Source organism: Engraulis encrasicolus, chromosome 12, assembly GCF_034702125.1.
Source record: "Engraulis encrasicolus isolate BLACKSEA-1 chromosome 12, IST_EnEncr_1.0, whole genome shotgun sequence".
NCBI lineage: Eukaryota > Metazoa > Chordata > Actinopteri > Clupeiformes > Engraulidae > Engraulis > Engraulis encrasicolus.
This window is the reverse complement of record NC_085868.1, coordinates 52,344,267-52,360,955: the sequence shown is the minus strand read 5'-3', so window position 1 is coordinate 52,360,955 and position 16,689 is coordinate 52,344,267. Positions and strand designations below refer to the sequence as shown.

The 16,689-nt window shown below is 46.0% G+C and overlaps 1 protein-coding gene across 1 annotated transcript; it reads right to left on the bottom strand.

Annotated features, from left to right (window-relative positions):
- Window positions 1-995: 995 nt before the first annotated feature.
- On the bottom strand, window positions 996-2,345 carry LOC134459593 (uncharacterized). The gene has a single exon (XM_063211944.1). The coding sequence runs from the start codon at window positions 2,319-2,321 to the stop codon at window positions 996-998; it is 1,326 nt and encodes a 441-aa protein (XP_063068014.1). The 5' UTR covers window positions 2,322-2,345.
- Between the last annotated feature and the right edge of the window lie 14,344 nt (window positions 2,346-16,689).

Here is a 16,689-nt window from a genome sequence, read left to right as displayed (position 1 = left end):
CCATCACACTGTGAAGTAGGCTAAAACAAATTAAGTTGGACAGTGTGTTTTCCAATGCAATGTTTGCTTCTCTACACTCCGCTTCTTCCTCACATTTTCCTGGAAGCTTGACAGGTCCATCAATCGTAAATCAACCATGAGTCGGACAGCCCATTCAAATGCATTGGCCGCGGAAGTGTGGCCCAACCACGAAAAAGAGGGCTTTATCGTGACGGCACCACTACCGTTATAGATTATTTTAATTTCGTGGAAACACGACACATCTCGTGCAATAGTGCTCCACAGTAAGGGTTTCCCCCAGCTGAGCTGATGTCGCCTATCTCTTTGAATTTCAGTTTCGCACTGCAGTAATAGGCCTGACTCATATAGTTGCATAGCTATTAATGTTGTTTCCCGGCCTACACCATCAATGTACTACAGGGGTCATCCCTATGTTCCCCAGGTCCTATGTTCCCCGGGTCCTATGTTCCCCTCTACCGGCAACCCTGCTTCCAAGTAGACTGCTGCCGCATGGCAAAGTGCAGGTTGTTGTTGCACCTCTGACAGGTTAGGTTTAGGGATGGTTTTGGGAAGGGCACAATTTGAAAACTTGGAAACATACAATGCGGGGAACATAAAAGCCTTTTTTAGAAAAAGGGTTCTATGTTCCCCTTTCCCATACAAAGACAGGGGAACATGGGACCTGGGGAACATAGGACTTGGGGAACATAGGTACGCTCCCCTGCTACAGATTAGCTGCCCCATTCATGGCCAAAGGTATAGTTTCCAAGTTTTGATAAAGGACGCGCTCAACTTCTTGGAACAAACGAAAGTCTTTGAGTGTGCTATACAATGTATCAACTTAAGGAAGAAAAATCTGCACTCACAATCTGTGTATCATTATTTATTTATATTACCACCATGTCCAAAAGCAAACGCGTTTCGGCTATCAAGCCTTCATCAGTGTCAATACAAAGGTATACAATGCCAATACAAACTATACAAAGGTATAGTGTTCACAGTAAGAGTCCAGACTCATGAAGTGCTCGATTAATGTTGGGTATCAGCTTCTCCTCAAACTCCCAAAGCCTCTTGTCCTCATGCAGTTGGTTTTTGTACAGTGTCCCATTTCCAGGTATCTTGACATGGATCAAGTGGCAGACATCAAAGCTGACCTTGACGGTGGGTCCAAAGTGCTTTAGGACTGAGTGTACGGATGTCTGCTGCACAAAGCGAGGATTGATGATCATTTTAGTGTGCTTGATCGCCCCCTTCTGCTCAGGCTCACGGCGGTAAACGTACTCCAGGATATTCGTACCAGGCACGTTCCGCCACTCGCGCAGACTAAAGCGTCCGCTCTTGTTAAACTGGGTTATGGGAAAAATGGCGTTCTCAACTGTGAAAACCCCAGAGCGAGGATGGCGTTTCTGCAGGGTGTCCATTAAGTCCCCCAGGCTGGCGTGTTTGTAAGGCATAATAATCTCATCAATGTCGTTCAGCAGGAGGTATTGGGACTGATACATGTGTCTGTATATGCATTCGTTTAGCGTGACGAGCTGCCCATAATATTGCAAGTCCCCGGGTGACCTCTTTGAGTTCCACCCATGAGAAGGTTTTAGGAATTTGTCTATTGGCCAAGGAACAACCTCCAGCATACCGTCTTTGCTGTAATACTTGAGTGCTTTCTCCAGATCTGGCCCACTGCTGGTGTTGTAGATGACGACTCGCTGAATGCCAATCAGCTTGTAGACCTCCATGGTCTGCACAAACTGGAGGGCATTGTTGTACTCACCAAAGAGGTTGGATATGCACACAGTGAAATTGTACTTAAATGAATCCTTGGTCTTCTGGTTTTGAATGGGTAAATATTTTAAATTCTCGACAGTGATGATTGGGTCCATTGATATGGCCACATGTGTGGGCTTGAAGGATGACGGACTGTTGCACATTATGTCCGAAGTCCCGTAAGGAAAGCCAAAGTGATCTCTGTGTATTTCAACTACTGCCTCTTTAGACTCACATTGACTATGAGCCTCGTCCGCCTCAGTCCTAGCGTTAGCGTTAGCTTGCACACAGAGCACACAGTACAGCTTCTTCAGTGCCGATCTCCTGAGGATGCTAATGATCCGTATGGCCCCCTGTCTACGATGGTCCTTAAATGCAGACACCATGAGGTGCCGGGAGTTGTGGATGTGTTGAATGGTTTCTGCGATCTCTGGAACTTCATGCAGCACTGGTGGTCTGTATAGGTTAGAGTTGGATATCACCTCCCATTTCCACCTCACGACACCAGTGACAAGCGCAATGACGATTCCAGCTAGCAGTGGAAAGAACCTCCGCATCGTCAGCTCTCAGTTGGGGTTTTCTCTCCGAACCACTGCAACACATGCATGACAGTACATTACATTACTGTTGACACTTTGATCCAATGCGACTTACAGTTCTTTTAGGTATAGTTTCTGAGACAGTAGTTCCATCATCAGTGTTGCCAGATTGGGCGGGTGCCCGCCCAATTGGGCTACTTTTGATGAGCGTCTGCGGGTAAAACTCGAAAAAATTAGCCATTTGGCGTTTTTTTCAGCCCTTTTCGGCCCATAGAAGTCAATGTAATTTGTTGAATTTGGGCGGAATCTGGTAACACTGTCCATCATTGATGAGAAGGCAAGACAGTCTCACCCCTTTTCTGTCAGATGGAGCGGTCTGGTGGTCTGACTCCCACACATATAAACGAAGCTGGCGATCTGATAGGAGAAGAATATTATGATAACATGTTACCCATGGCATGTGTACATTGAGGATAGTTATTTGCAAAAATATTTTTGTGTACTGTATGTTAAACTTCGACTCAGCAACAACTTAAGGAAACTTCCGCACACTGATCATTTCGCTGTTCTTTCTTTAATAACGGCGTTTCGGTACTAGACTTTCATCAGGCAAGCCTAATTGCCTAATGAAGGTCTAAAAACATCATTATTAAGGAAAGAACAGCGAAATGGTCAGTGTGCGGGAGTTTCTTTAAGTTGTACTGTATGTTACCCATGGCACTTGTGCATTGAGGATAGTACTATTATGCAAAAAAATAGCACCGGGGTGACAACACATCCCCGGTTCAAAAACAACTCATTTTCAGTGTTGCCAAGTCCGTTATTATAAGCAACCTTGGTCTTCTTTTTTTGAGCAGTCGCTTTTAATTTTGTAAAGTCGCGGGTTGTGCCTTTTTTTGGGCTTTTTCTTTTCAGGGTTGGGCTTGCTGTTTTCTCCTGGTCTGCCGGTCATTTGAATGTGTTTCTCAATGGCAACCCGTTTTTTCTCACTCATCCTTAGAAGTGACCCTACTACAGCATTGTTAACTAAGAGCAAGATCTTCCCTGACTAGGCACGCGACTGACGACCCACTCCTTCGGTTGCTTCTTTGGGGCTTGTTTTCACGACGTCAGTCGCTTCTTTGGGGCTTGTTTTCACGACGTCAGTCGCTTATTTCGAAAATCTGGCAACGCTGCTCATTTCCACAGAGGGAATGTCAGCAAGTGCCCTTAGGCACTGTAGTAGTTCACAACACATGTAATGTACAGTATGCAGGAGAACCACATAGCATGCGAGAGGCACACAGGGCACACCTCACCTGTAAACAATGTTATCACCAGGGCACACCTCACCTGTAAACAATGGTATCACCAGGGCACACCTCACCTGTAAACAATGGTATCACCAGGGCACACCTCACCTGTAAAAAATGTTAGCACCAGGAAAAGGACATAGGAACAATACCAAGTAGGGCTGCACGGTATCATAAAAAATGTTCGATACACGATAACAACATGCAATACCTCGATAACGATATGTAAACGATATTTAGAAATATAGCTGAGTGTTTTTATTATCACTAATTTGTCGGTCTGTGTGTGTGTGTGTGGGGGGGGGGGGGTACATTGGTCATGGCGGGCTTCTTGCGCATTTGTTGACATTCAGCAAGCGATTGGACTGCACAGAAATGTTTTACTTGTTACGCGACAATTAAGTCATTTTCGAGATACACATATCGCCATTCTTGATATTGCGATTTTGATTTGATTTTTGATATATTGCGCAGCCCTAATACCAAGTCACAAAATCACCTCAGGCACTCCTCCAGGATCACAAGTGACACCGTATATCATAAGTGGCATATTTGCAGTGTTGCCAGATTGAGTGGTCTGGCTGCTTGCGATGACCGTCTGTGGGTAAAAACTGAAAAAAATTGGCCATTTGGCGTTTTCTTTCTGCAGTTTTGTGCCCATAGAAATCAATGCAATTTGTTGAAATTGGGCGGAATTTAGTGCATTTTGGCGTTTTTTGAGAATCTCTTGGGCGGGATTTGATCTGACACATCTGGCAACACTGCATATTTTTCTTCTGTGACACGCTATTCAGTAGATGTAATGAAGGGTTATGTATTTCAGGGGACAGACTAATAAAACCATGCATGAAGAGAAACCAGTTCCTGAGGAAAGACTAGAGGATGGTTTTGCAACAGAGAGAAAGAGAAAGCAGTGGTGCTTAATCCAATATACACTAGTATACCAGTCAAAAGTTTTAGAACAGCACAGTTTCCCCATTCAAATTTTATTATCAATTTCTGTTCTATTTCAAATTCAGTGAATTACAGTACATGTGTCATTGCTGTCCGAAACAGTAGAGTAGAGTATCATTTAGCCTATTAATCCCGAGGGAAATTAAGGTGTCCAGTAGCACACAGACATAAATACAGAAAAAAACACAAAGACATGACACCAATCAAAGACAGTAATTGTATCATACACATTATCTGTTAATGTCATGTACAATTTGTTCTTTATTCATACTAGTTTCTCCTAATAATCATGTATGAGAAAACACCAAAAGGGGCCACTTTCAGAATGAATAAAAAAGTTATCCGTATGGGCAGAAGATGTGTGTAGAGCTGTATACTCACTTCAAATATGACTGTTTATTTAACCCCCCCCCCCCCCCCAAAAAAAAAAAACGCACGCGCACACACACACACACACACACACACACACACACACACACACACACACACACACACACACACACACACACACACACACACACACACACACACACACACACACACACACACACACACACATTTGGCCTTGCATGCATGCCCATGGGGACTCAGGTTCGAGTCCGGCCTGGGTCATTTGCCAACCCTGCCCCATCTCTCTCTCCCCACTCACTTTGACTATGTCATCATCTCCACTTTCCTATTATCAATAAAGGCACAAAAGCCCCTCAACCAGTGGTGTAGTCTATGTAGAATGCAGGTAGGCCTATATGCAGTATACCCACGTCAAAAATTCAGGGATTTCAGTATTCCCACCTAAACTGGATTGGTCTATTATTTAGAATAGCACACATATATACAGTATACCCACCTCAAAAATGCTCAAATATACCCACAACAAGTAGACTACACCACTGCCCTTAAACATCTTTTTAAAAAAAGGAGTGTATGGTTTTTACAGCTCAAAGGTGTATAGGTATACTGTGGCAAATGGGCTCCAACCCCAAAAGATTACAAAGGGCATTTAGGAATTGAGCCACACAAAATGATGAGTGGTTAAACCAGAGAGAGTAGAGAGATATAGTTAAAGAATCTCTGGTTAAACTTCCAGCGGTGGAATCTCAACACAGGATGGACTTTTGTCATGAAGACTGAATGACTATGTATACTGAAGAACTAAAACAACTAGCTGAACACATTATTATCCACATTCTCTCTTGTCAGTTAACTAGGACACAATACAATATCAGAAATGCTCAAAAAATAACGTTAACAAAAATGTGAACATATATTTTTTTCTTAGTGCTATTGACAAAAAACACATTTATGTCATTAATGATTAAAATGTGTAAAGTGACATTGCATACCTCGTCAGATCTTCCTGTCTGCATCAAATTTTACAGCAACGGAGATTTCAGCACGCCACTCCTTCCTCCTTGGTGTCGGCAGATTAGTTCATTTTCACAGCACAACTGTAGCCTACACCATATTACACCTCATCAGTAGGTCCTATGTACAAGATTCTTGGTAGAGTTCAAGGTGGGAGCAGGTTCGCACACTGAATAGGACTCTACTGTACTAGTGGCAAAGCACAAGAAGTTTTGAGAAAAGTTTTTGACGTTTGCTCCACTTACAGGTCTAAACTTTATCAATGCTTCCCGTAGGCTGTAACTGGTTTTGAGTAAATTTAACTTCATTCTTACCTGACTCGTTGCCAGCTGGAATGCGGGAGGACCTTGTGTAGTGAATGCAGCCAGATGACATAAATCAGGTTAACTTCATGCCACTCCAGTTAAAACCTGTATATAACCTACATGAACATTTTTCACATTGCACAGTAGTTAAATCATGAAGCTATTCTTTATTTTCGCTATTCAATTGTCTAATTCTGAATAAAGCATTGGCAGATTGACCAGACGTTGTATGGGCTATAGGTATAGATTCAGTTATTAATACATATAATAGGCCTATTGGTTATAATAGGTGATACATAGCTCATCAGAATACATGGGCCTATTCAGCCACAAGAACTGCACAATACATCTTTTGGTCCTTGTAATTCAACAGAATTGGCGTGTTTGGTTTTTTTCAGGATGATGTGCACATGTTGCAGTGTCACCAACAGGCTCAAAGTAACCACAACATGCATGGCAGGGAGTGAAAGAGAAGCTATGCAGAAAGGTTATGGGTCAAAATGAAAATTAAATCGTCATTCAGTGTAACGGATACCTTCTGCTGACAGTAACTGTAAAAAACTCTTTTTACTCTTAAGACTCTTTTTATTTTATTCTTTTTCCAGTGAATTCATGAAAGCCTCGGCTGTCATCCTTTCACTTGAAACAATTTAAAAATCATGGGGTTTTTTTTACCGTTACAGTCAGCAAAAGGTATCCGTTACACTGAATGACAATGCCATTTTGCACGTCTTTGACCCCCATAGCTCTACTTCACAATATTGAACACAACTCAGCTTGCCAAAATGACAGTCAAACATAGGCCTACACACACACACAGGCTCACAAGCCATAGCAGCCTAAATATTCATATAACAAGATATCACGTTATCACATAACCTAAGAAAGTTAGAGGTGTTGCTCTTATCTGCTCTGTTTTTAGGCAAGGCAAGGCAAGGCAAGGCAATTTATTTCTAAAGCACATTTCGAAGCATGCTGGTGATTCCAAAAGTCAAAACAAAGTGTGGAGAGGCAGCCTTTAGCTTCTATGCTTCCAGATGATGTAAAAAATGCACCCACTATTGATAGCTTTAAATCTAGACTCAAGACAAAACTGTTCTCAGATGCTTTCCCCTAGCTTAAATTCTTATTTTTTATGTTTATTTTGTGTATTATTTTATTATTATTATTATTATCATTTTACCTTATGTTTTATCTTAATGTTTTAAATGTTCTTTGACTCTAATTTATTTCCTTCTTTCTTCCCTGTTTCCTTTCTTTTTGCATTTGTTAATTTTGTGAAGCACATTGAGTTGCACCTGTGTATGAAATGCGCTATACAAATAAACTTGCCTTGCCTTGCCTTGCCTTACAAAAAAGAGAGAAGACAAAAGTCATAATAACAAAAGCCGCGCAAGGCGTGCTGCAAAAGAAGACAAAGGCAGATAAAAACAAGACAGGCAGGAATAAAACAGGGAGGTGAAAAAGAAGGCATCTGAAAACAGCTTCGTTTTGAGTTTGGTCTTAAAACATTGAACAGATGGGGCACTTTTAATATCCTCAGGAAGCTGAGGCATAGAAACTTGAAGGCCGCCTCACCACAGTGAGTGCCTTGGTGCAGAAAAGTTTTTTCTTTTCAACTAACTTTGGACAAACACGTACCATGAACCAAAGAGCAACCACCACAACATTTTTTTCACATTTTCTTCAAAGATGACTGAGCATGCCTCTGACTTGCAAGAGCCGCCTCACCACACTTCGTTTCACTGAGGTAAAAGTTCAACCAATACATTTCGCTGCAAGGACCTCAAATGCCTAGCTGGTGTGTAAAGCGCAAGTGCCCTGTATGTAGGCTACTGTATATTTACCAAGACCTGAATCAAACTCAACAGACTGTGAGAAAAAAAGACATTTCAAATGCATCTTAAATATAAATACCTAGCCTCCAAATGAAGTCCACTTTCGAGGGAAAAAGATTACCCCCCCCACAATGATGGCTACAGGCCTGATTACCCCCCCCCCCACCACAATGCTGGCTACAGGCCTGATTACCCCCCCCCCCAACAATGCTGGCTACAGGCCTGATTACCCCCCCCCCCCCACGATGCTGGCTACAGGCCTGATTACCCCCAACCCCCCCCCCCCCCCCCCCACAATGCTAGCTACAGGCCTGACTACCCCCCCCACACACACACACACAATGCTGGCTACAGGCCTGATTACCCCCCCCCCCCCCACAATGCTGGCTACAGACCTGATTACCCCCCCCCCCCACAATGCTGGCTACAGGCCGGATTACCCCCCCCCACAATGCTGGCTACAGGCCTGATTACCCCCCCCCCCACAATGCTGGCTACAGGCCTGATTACACCCCCCCCCCCCACAATGCTGGCTACAGGCCTGATTACACCCCCCCCCCCACAATGCTGGCTACAGGCCTGATTACCCCCCCCCACACACACACACACACACACAATGCTGGCTACAGGCCTGATTACCCCCCCCACAATGCTGGCTACAGACCTGATTACCCCCCCCCCCCCACAATGCTGACTACAGGCCTGATTACCCCCCCCCACAATGCTGGCTACAGGCCTGATTACCCCCCCCCCCCCACAATGCTGCCCACAATGCTGGCTACAGGCCTGATTACCCCCCCCCCCCCCCACACACAATGCTGGCTACAGGCCTGATTACCCCCCCCCCCCCCCCCACCACAATGCTGGCTACAGACCTGATTACCCCCCCCCCCACACACAATGCTGACTACAGGCCTGATTACATACAACCCCCCCCCCCAATGCTGGCTACAGGCCTGATTACCCCCCCCCCCCCACAATGCTGGCTACAGGCCTGATTACCCCCCCCCCACACACACACAATGCTGGCTACAGGCCTGATTACCCCCCCCCACAATGCTGGCTACAGGCCTGATTACCCCCCCCCCCCCCACAATGCTGGCTACAGGCCTGATTACCTCCCCCCCCCCCCCCCACAATGCTGGCTACAGGCCTGATTACCCCCCCCCCCCACAATGCTGGCTACAGGCCTGATTACCCCCCCCCCCCCCCCCACAATGCTGACTACAGGCCTGATTACCCCCCCCCACAATGCTGACTACAGGCCTGATTACCCCCCCCCCCACAATGCTGACTACAGGCCTGATTACCCCCCCCCCCCCCCCCCCCCCCCACACACAATGCTGGCTACAGGCCTGATTACACCCCCCCCCCACAATGCTGGCTACAGGCCTGATTACCCCCCCCCCCCACACACACACACACACACACAATGCTGGCTACAGGCCTGATTACCCCCCCCCCCACAATGCTGACTACAGGCCTGATTACCCCCCCCCCCCCCCACAATGCTGGCTACAGGCCTGATTACCCCCCCCCCCCCCCACAATGCTGGCTACAGGCCTGATTACCCCCCCCCCCCCCACAATGCTGGCTACAGGCCTGATTACCCCCCCCCCCACAATGCTGGCTACAGGCCTGATTACCCCCCCCCCCCCACCACAATGCTGGCTACAGACCTGATTACCCCCCCCCCACAATGCTGCCCACAATGCTGGCTACAGGCCTGATTACCCCCCCCCCCCCCCCCCCCCCCCCCACAATGCTGCCCACAATGCTGGCTACAGGCCTGATTACCCCCCCCCCCCCCCACAATGCTGGCTACAGGCCTGATTACCCCCCCCCCCCCACAATGCTGGCTACAGGCCTGATTACCCCCCCCCACACACACACAATGCTGGCTACAGGCCTGATTACCCCCCCCCACACACAATGCTGGCTACAGGCCTGATTACCCCCCCCCCCCCACAATGCTGGCTACAGGCCTGATTACCCCCCCCCCCCCCACAATGCTGGCTACAGGCCTGATTACCCCCCCCACACACACACACACACACAATGCTGGCTACAGGCCTGATTACCCCCCCCACACACACACACACACAATGCTGGCTACAGGCCTGATTACCCCCCCCCCCCCCCCCCCCCCCACCACAATGCTGGCTACAGACCTGATTACCCCCCCCCACAATGCTGGCTACAGGCCTGATTACCCCCCCCCCCCCCACACACACAATGCTGGCTACAGGCCTGATTACACCCCCCCCCCCCCCACAATGCTGGCTACAGGCCTGATTACACCCCCCCCCCCCAATGCTGGCTACAGGCCTGATTACCCCCCCCCACACACACACACACACACAATGCTGGCTACAGGCCTGATTACCCCCCCCCCCCCCCCCCACAATGCTGGCTACAGGCCTGATTACCCCCCCCCACACACACACACACACAATGCTGGCTACAGGCCTGATTACCCCCCCCCCCCCCACAATGCTGGCTACAGGCCTGATTACCCCCCCCCCACACACACACACACACACAATGCTGGCTACAGGCCGGATTACCCCCCCCCCCACAATGCTGGCTACAGGCCTGATTACCCCCCCCCCCCCCCCCCCCGCACACAATGCTGGCTACAGGCCTGATTACCCCCCCCCCCCCCAATGCTGGCTACAGGCCTGATTACCCCCCCCCCCCGCACACAATGCTGGCTACAGGCCTGATTACCCCCCCCCCCCCCCAATGCTGGCTACAGGCCTGATTACTATGATTTGTGAGGTAGCAGGAGGGCGGGGGGAGGAGCTTGGTTGGTGCATGGACCAAGGATGGCAACATGTTCACACACGCACACACACACACACACACACACACACACACACACACACACACACACACGCACACACGCACGCACACGCACGCACACACAAACGTAGACCTAGTTCAACTGAACACATTTTCAGAAATCACAATATAACCCAACTGATGAAAACATGAAAAGTCAAGATTGTATTATTTCACTTGGATTTTATTTGACTTTAACTTGTGAACATGTAAATTAGACAAAGCAATAAGCAGCACACTTTATTCCTTTTGATGCCTACATTCACACCACGGCCACAGAAGACCAGCAGAACAAGTTTGGTGAGAGAACCCACAGCCACACACACACACACACACACACACACACACACACACACACACACACACACACACACACACACACACACACACACACACACACACACAGATGAAGAGAGGGGGAGGGTGGCTCAAGTGCGAGAGACTTGCATGCACTCACACACGCACACACTATACCACCACCAACAACAACACTGATATGCAAAAATAGCCTTATTAGACACACACACACACACATACAGTATGGCACAGTAGCAAAAGGCAAGCCAGCACATCCTTGTTTGTATTAAAGGGGTATGCCACTATTTTGGGGCTTAATACAGTTAAACTCGTTGGCTGGGGTTTATAAAGGTGGTAAAGTGTCTTATTTTTCATGTGAAGCATTGTCTTGCTTTAAGACAAGCTAAAAGAGGGAATATGTCGCTAAGCTAGTGAAAGTCAATGTATCCATGTAACATTGCTACATGCTACATGGATCCATTGACTTTCACTAGCTTAGCGACATTAGCGACAACGGCTTACATGAAAAACAAGACAGTTTACCACCTTTATATAAATCCTGGCCAATGATTTTAACTGTATAAAGCCCCAAAATAGTGGCATACCCCTTTAATACAAACAAGGATGTGCTGGCTTGCCTTTTGCTACTGTGCCATACTGTATGTGTGTGTGTGTGTGTCTAATAAGGCTATTTTTGCATATCAGTACCTTAATCACCACCAAAATCTTATCACTTGTTCCTTTTGTCATTTCCAACAACTCCACAAAGTTTCTTCCAAATCCTTCATAACTTTTGGTATGGTATGTTGTCCCGGGCCCAGGAAGAGAGGGGGCCCAGAAATGGGGCCCCATTACATTGCAGGCTAGATATTGGGTAGGAGCCCCTTTGAGATGACTTTGTCCTGGGCCCAGCGAAAGCTGTCAGCCACCCTGTGTGCGTGTGTGCATGCGTGTGAAGGGTTGCTTGTTTCTGTTCCACTGGCCATCACCTATGGCTTTGCTGTGGTATGCATCTGCGCCCCCCCCCCCCCCCCCCCCCCCCCCCCCCCCCCCCCCCCCCCCCCCCCCCCCCCACCCCCCTGCATGTGGTTACCATCTGGCTGTGTGTGTGTGTGTGTGTGTGTGTGTGTGTGTGTGTGTGTGTGTGTGTGTGTGTGTGTGTGTGTGTGTGTGTGTGTGTGTGTGTGTGTTTGTGTGTGTGTGTGTGTGTGTGTCTGTGTGTCCGCTCTAACAAAGTTGTATAGGTCTTTAAAAGGAAGTTCTTTCCAATTCCAACATGCAAACTTGTATTTGCATTGCTTGCTTCCTCATCAAGACTGGGTGTAGCAACCTTTGGATCCCAAAAGAGAGTCTCGACAGAACTTCTCTGGTGAAAATAATCTTGTCTAAAACTGAACTTCTGTGTCCTGGTGTGTTTGATGGTGTGCGTTGGTATCAAGTGCAGGTGCCACTCAGAAACGCGCACCCCCTACCTGTGACATATACACTGCGCTCACCAAGGATGCTTAAATGCTTTATAAATCTTCCTCTGTTGTCAAACAGGCGTCAATGTCCTTTTTTGTGCAAATAAAAAGCAAAGAGATTAGAGATTAGAGCTAGAGATTTTCTTCAAACTTTCTGTGGCTCAGGCTGAAACAATGCAAAGCAGCTCCCAATTTGCCTACACCAGTTTGGCTACCTTTACAGGTCTCTCTCTTAAGAAACCACGGTGTCAGGCAAGGACAAAATTAAATACCCAAAGTCCATTTATGATTCAAACACATACAATATCTCACACAACTTCACATAGGCTACCAACCAGGGCTCTAAATTAACACACGCCAACACGCCAAATGCGGGTGAAAATCAATTTTGGCTTGTAGAAAAAAAATCATCCACTAGCCAAATTGGCCGGTATTCCAGCACGCGCCCGAACNTCAAACAGCTGCCAGCACAGATCTGTGGCTGACTGCCGTCTGATGAACGTAAAACGGCGCCTACATTACCCATGAGCATTAGGCCTACCGTCATGATGTAGCCCACACCCATTGGCTGGCCGTTAATCACAATAACGCAGCTTCACATTCATTGGCTGCGTGTTAGATGCCCGCGCTGGAACTACTGTTGATCAAATATTTTCAATGAGCGGACTAGCGCGGATTACTTCGGTTTTGTAGGTTTTAGACAGGTGAAAAAGAATATGGCAGTAGTTAAAGCAACGTTATGTGTCGGTGAATGCAACTTGCAGCTGTAGTGACGCTGAAATGGTGGTGGTGGAGCGAAAACGGCGTGAGTGGAGGAGCATGACAGCTGTCTGTCAAAACCATGTAGCCCTGCTGTCAGAAGTCGTCTGATATTTGCGAGGTCCTCGCAACTACCTACGATGGAGTTGTAGGGTGAATCCCAATATGTGTCCTTGCCTCCTCCACTTGTGCTTGTCTCCTCGTCCCTCCTCCTGGCCCCTCCTCCGTGGAGAAAACGATAAAGTTTCCCAGCTGTCAGCCTCGCCACAACAACTTTTGAGGGACTGTTTTTCATTCACCATCCCAATTGCAAATGAGAAAAAGACTTTACAATTGAGCTTTTGCAAGATATTGAAATATAATGCTGTTGTCAGTGATGTCATCATGACGAGAAGCAAGTGGAGGAGGCAAGGTCACATATTGGGATGCACCCGTAGTTTTCTAATAATGCCCACGCCATCGAAACACCACGCACGAGTTTGACATGGATGAACGAGTAAGTGAAAACAAAAAAACGGTAACAAAAAACTAGCGACGCTATGAAAGTAGCAAAGTAAGCTGGTGGTCTCCGTGATGTTATTGGATGTCTACTAGTTTAGACATAGCGTAGCCTAATTATTGTCATTCCAAGCGCATGATATTAGAGTGAAGCAAGTAGCCTATTAATCCTGCAGCTGCAGGAACCTAAAGGTGTGAAGCAGCAGCAGCAGCAGCATAAAGAAACACACAATGCAGACATCATACACATCGCACTGAGTTGTGTGTGTGTGTGTGTGTGTGTGTGTGTGTGTGTGTGTGTGTGTGTGTGTGTGTGTGTGTGTGTGTGTGTGTGTGTGTGTGTGTGTGTGTGTGTTGTGTGTGTGTGTGTGTGTGTGTGTGTGTCCTCTTCTCCTCCCCACCCCTCTCTTCTGTGCATTGTCCATGGCATTTGGCCTACTGTGTGTGAAGTTTAAGTGATACTGTGTGGGGGATATGAGGTTTAGTAGTGTTTGGTTGTGTGTGTTTGGCTAGTGTATGTTGAAAGTCTGGTAGGCCTATGTGTGCAACATGGGTGTTGAAGGCATGCTGTTTTGTGTGAGGTGTAGGCCTATACTGCATGTGAGGTTTGGGTGATGGTGTAATAGGCTAGTGTTTGGCTGTCTGTACAGTGTACGGTCCAGCGTAGGTCTGGTATGTGAGAGGCATGTGTGATGCAATTCACTGTTTTCAGAGGAAATTGAATAAAAAATAATGAAAATGCAGGTAATAAAAATAATTACTAAATAATTATAGAATAAACTGAACAGTGAAATATGTTGAGTATAATGTTTATATTGTTTATCTGTGTTGAGGATATAGTTTAATGGAATAATTAAAAGCAACATAATTAACGCATGGTTTATTTTGGTGAGATAAAAAAAATGGCCAGTTGACCTTCCAATTGGCTAGTAAGAAAAAAATGTCTACTAGCCAAATTGGCTGGTGGTGGAAAAAGTTAATTTAGAGCCCTGCTACCAACCATTTTAAAGCTTGCACATAGGCCTACAAAAATATAAATATTTACTGAGCAAAGATAGAATGTAAACAAACACATCGAGATCGTTTTACTAAGACAAAGCAAAACACATACAAGGACTAGTGTGGTCCTTTACACTGGGTAACCTAGTATAGTAATGTTACAGTAAATTTCATTACAACAGACTTTGCATACAGTGTTATCAGCATCTACTCTAAACTACAAATTGCGTACTTTATATTTATTATTATTCAAAATTCTACCATATCAGAATTGTCACAATAGGACATACCTAGAATGCACCGCACTACCTCTTTTTAATATACAGTATGTTCTATGTATGTTTACTGTTGCCCAGTCTTGCACTTTATATATCTGTATGGGTATTGTATAGGTACTCTAGGTGTAATGTATGTCTATGTCTAATTGTCTATGTCCACACCTAGAGTATAGAGAGTCTATGTCTGTCTGTATGGGAAAGTAAGAAACGCAATTTCAATTATTTGTATGACCAGCGCAAATTGACAATAAAACCGACTTGACTTGACTTGACTTGACTATGTTATATAGTAGATAGGTTGCTCAAGGGCACTTCAAACATGGATGAACCTAAATGTATATGATAAGAACTATGCTTTAAAATTCATACAGAAAATGGAATTGAAATTGTAGGCTACTGTTTAATGGGGAGCAGCCATAACCTGACAAAGTTCAGAGAATGCAGAGGCAGTAACTGTGGCACGGGAAACAAGTAGCAGCAAGTACACACACACAGGATGAGGTGCAGACTAGCTCATGGTACAAAGCACGCATTGTGGTCAGGACCTTAAGCACGCTGAATTGTCCTCACATCAAACTGTACAAGTATTTGCATGCATGTTTTTTTATGGTGGGCAGGAAGCACCATGTCTTTTGTGTGAAAGGCGTTGGGCCCACGAAATGTCGTAGAATGGCCCCCTACAAGATGTTTGGCAATCGAAAACCCCTGGCAGCCCCCCCCCCCCCCAAGTGGTGAGGCCGGGGGTTCCTGGCCCCTATGCCCCCCCCCCCTCTGCTCCGCCCCTGAATGTAGTCTAGGGTTGTTGTCTGTCATATCGATCAGTCCCCCCGGCTGTTGAGGCACAGTAGGATTTTACAGCCTATTTTGCCGACCGGCTAGAGCCCACTACCATACAGAACCCATTCACAAGCTTGAACATGTTCGAGCAGATGAAGGTAGGCTTTTTACATGGTGTTTTTTTATTTTTTTTTAAATTGATCGCTTATACGCCTATTGAAGAGTTTATCATTTGGTTTCACTTTCACTTCAACCCGTTGGTAAGGTCGACACGATCCTTTAAAGCCCAATTGGATAGTCAAATGTTAATTGTAGACTAGCCTAATTGAATACATTATTGAATTAAAAAAATAATAATGGGATGTTGGTTCTTTTTTCCTCTTCAGTGGACTGCGCTGCTCATTTTCATTCTGTTGAACTCGTGTGGCGGGGAAAACACGCGCATCGATAGTGCGGGCAAGTCTTTTCTGTTTCCTTTAGGCCCGGTTCGAGCAGGCTACTCAGTGCATATATGAGGTCCGTGTACTTTTTTGTTCATTCATTTTTCTTTTTTGGAATGAAAAAATAAAATAAAAAAAGGGCGAAATTGATTGTTTGTTTAAAACAATGCAAGCAGAAATGGCTGTATTTGGTTTTCAGCACGTGCTGACTCATACCAAAATAGCATTAGAACATTTAACAACCTTTTGATCGATTTCCAATTAGCATGATTATTCA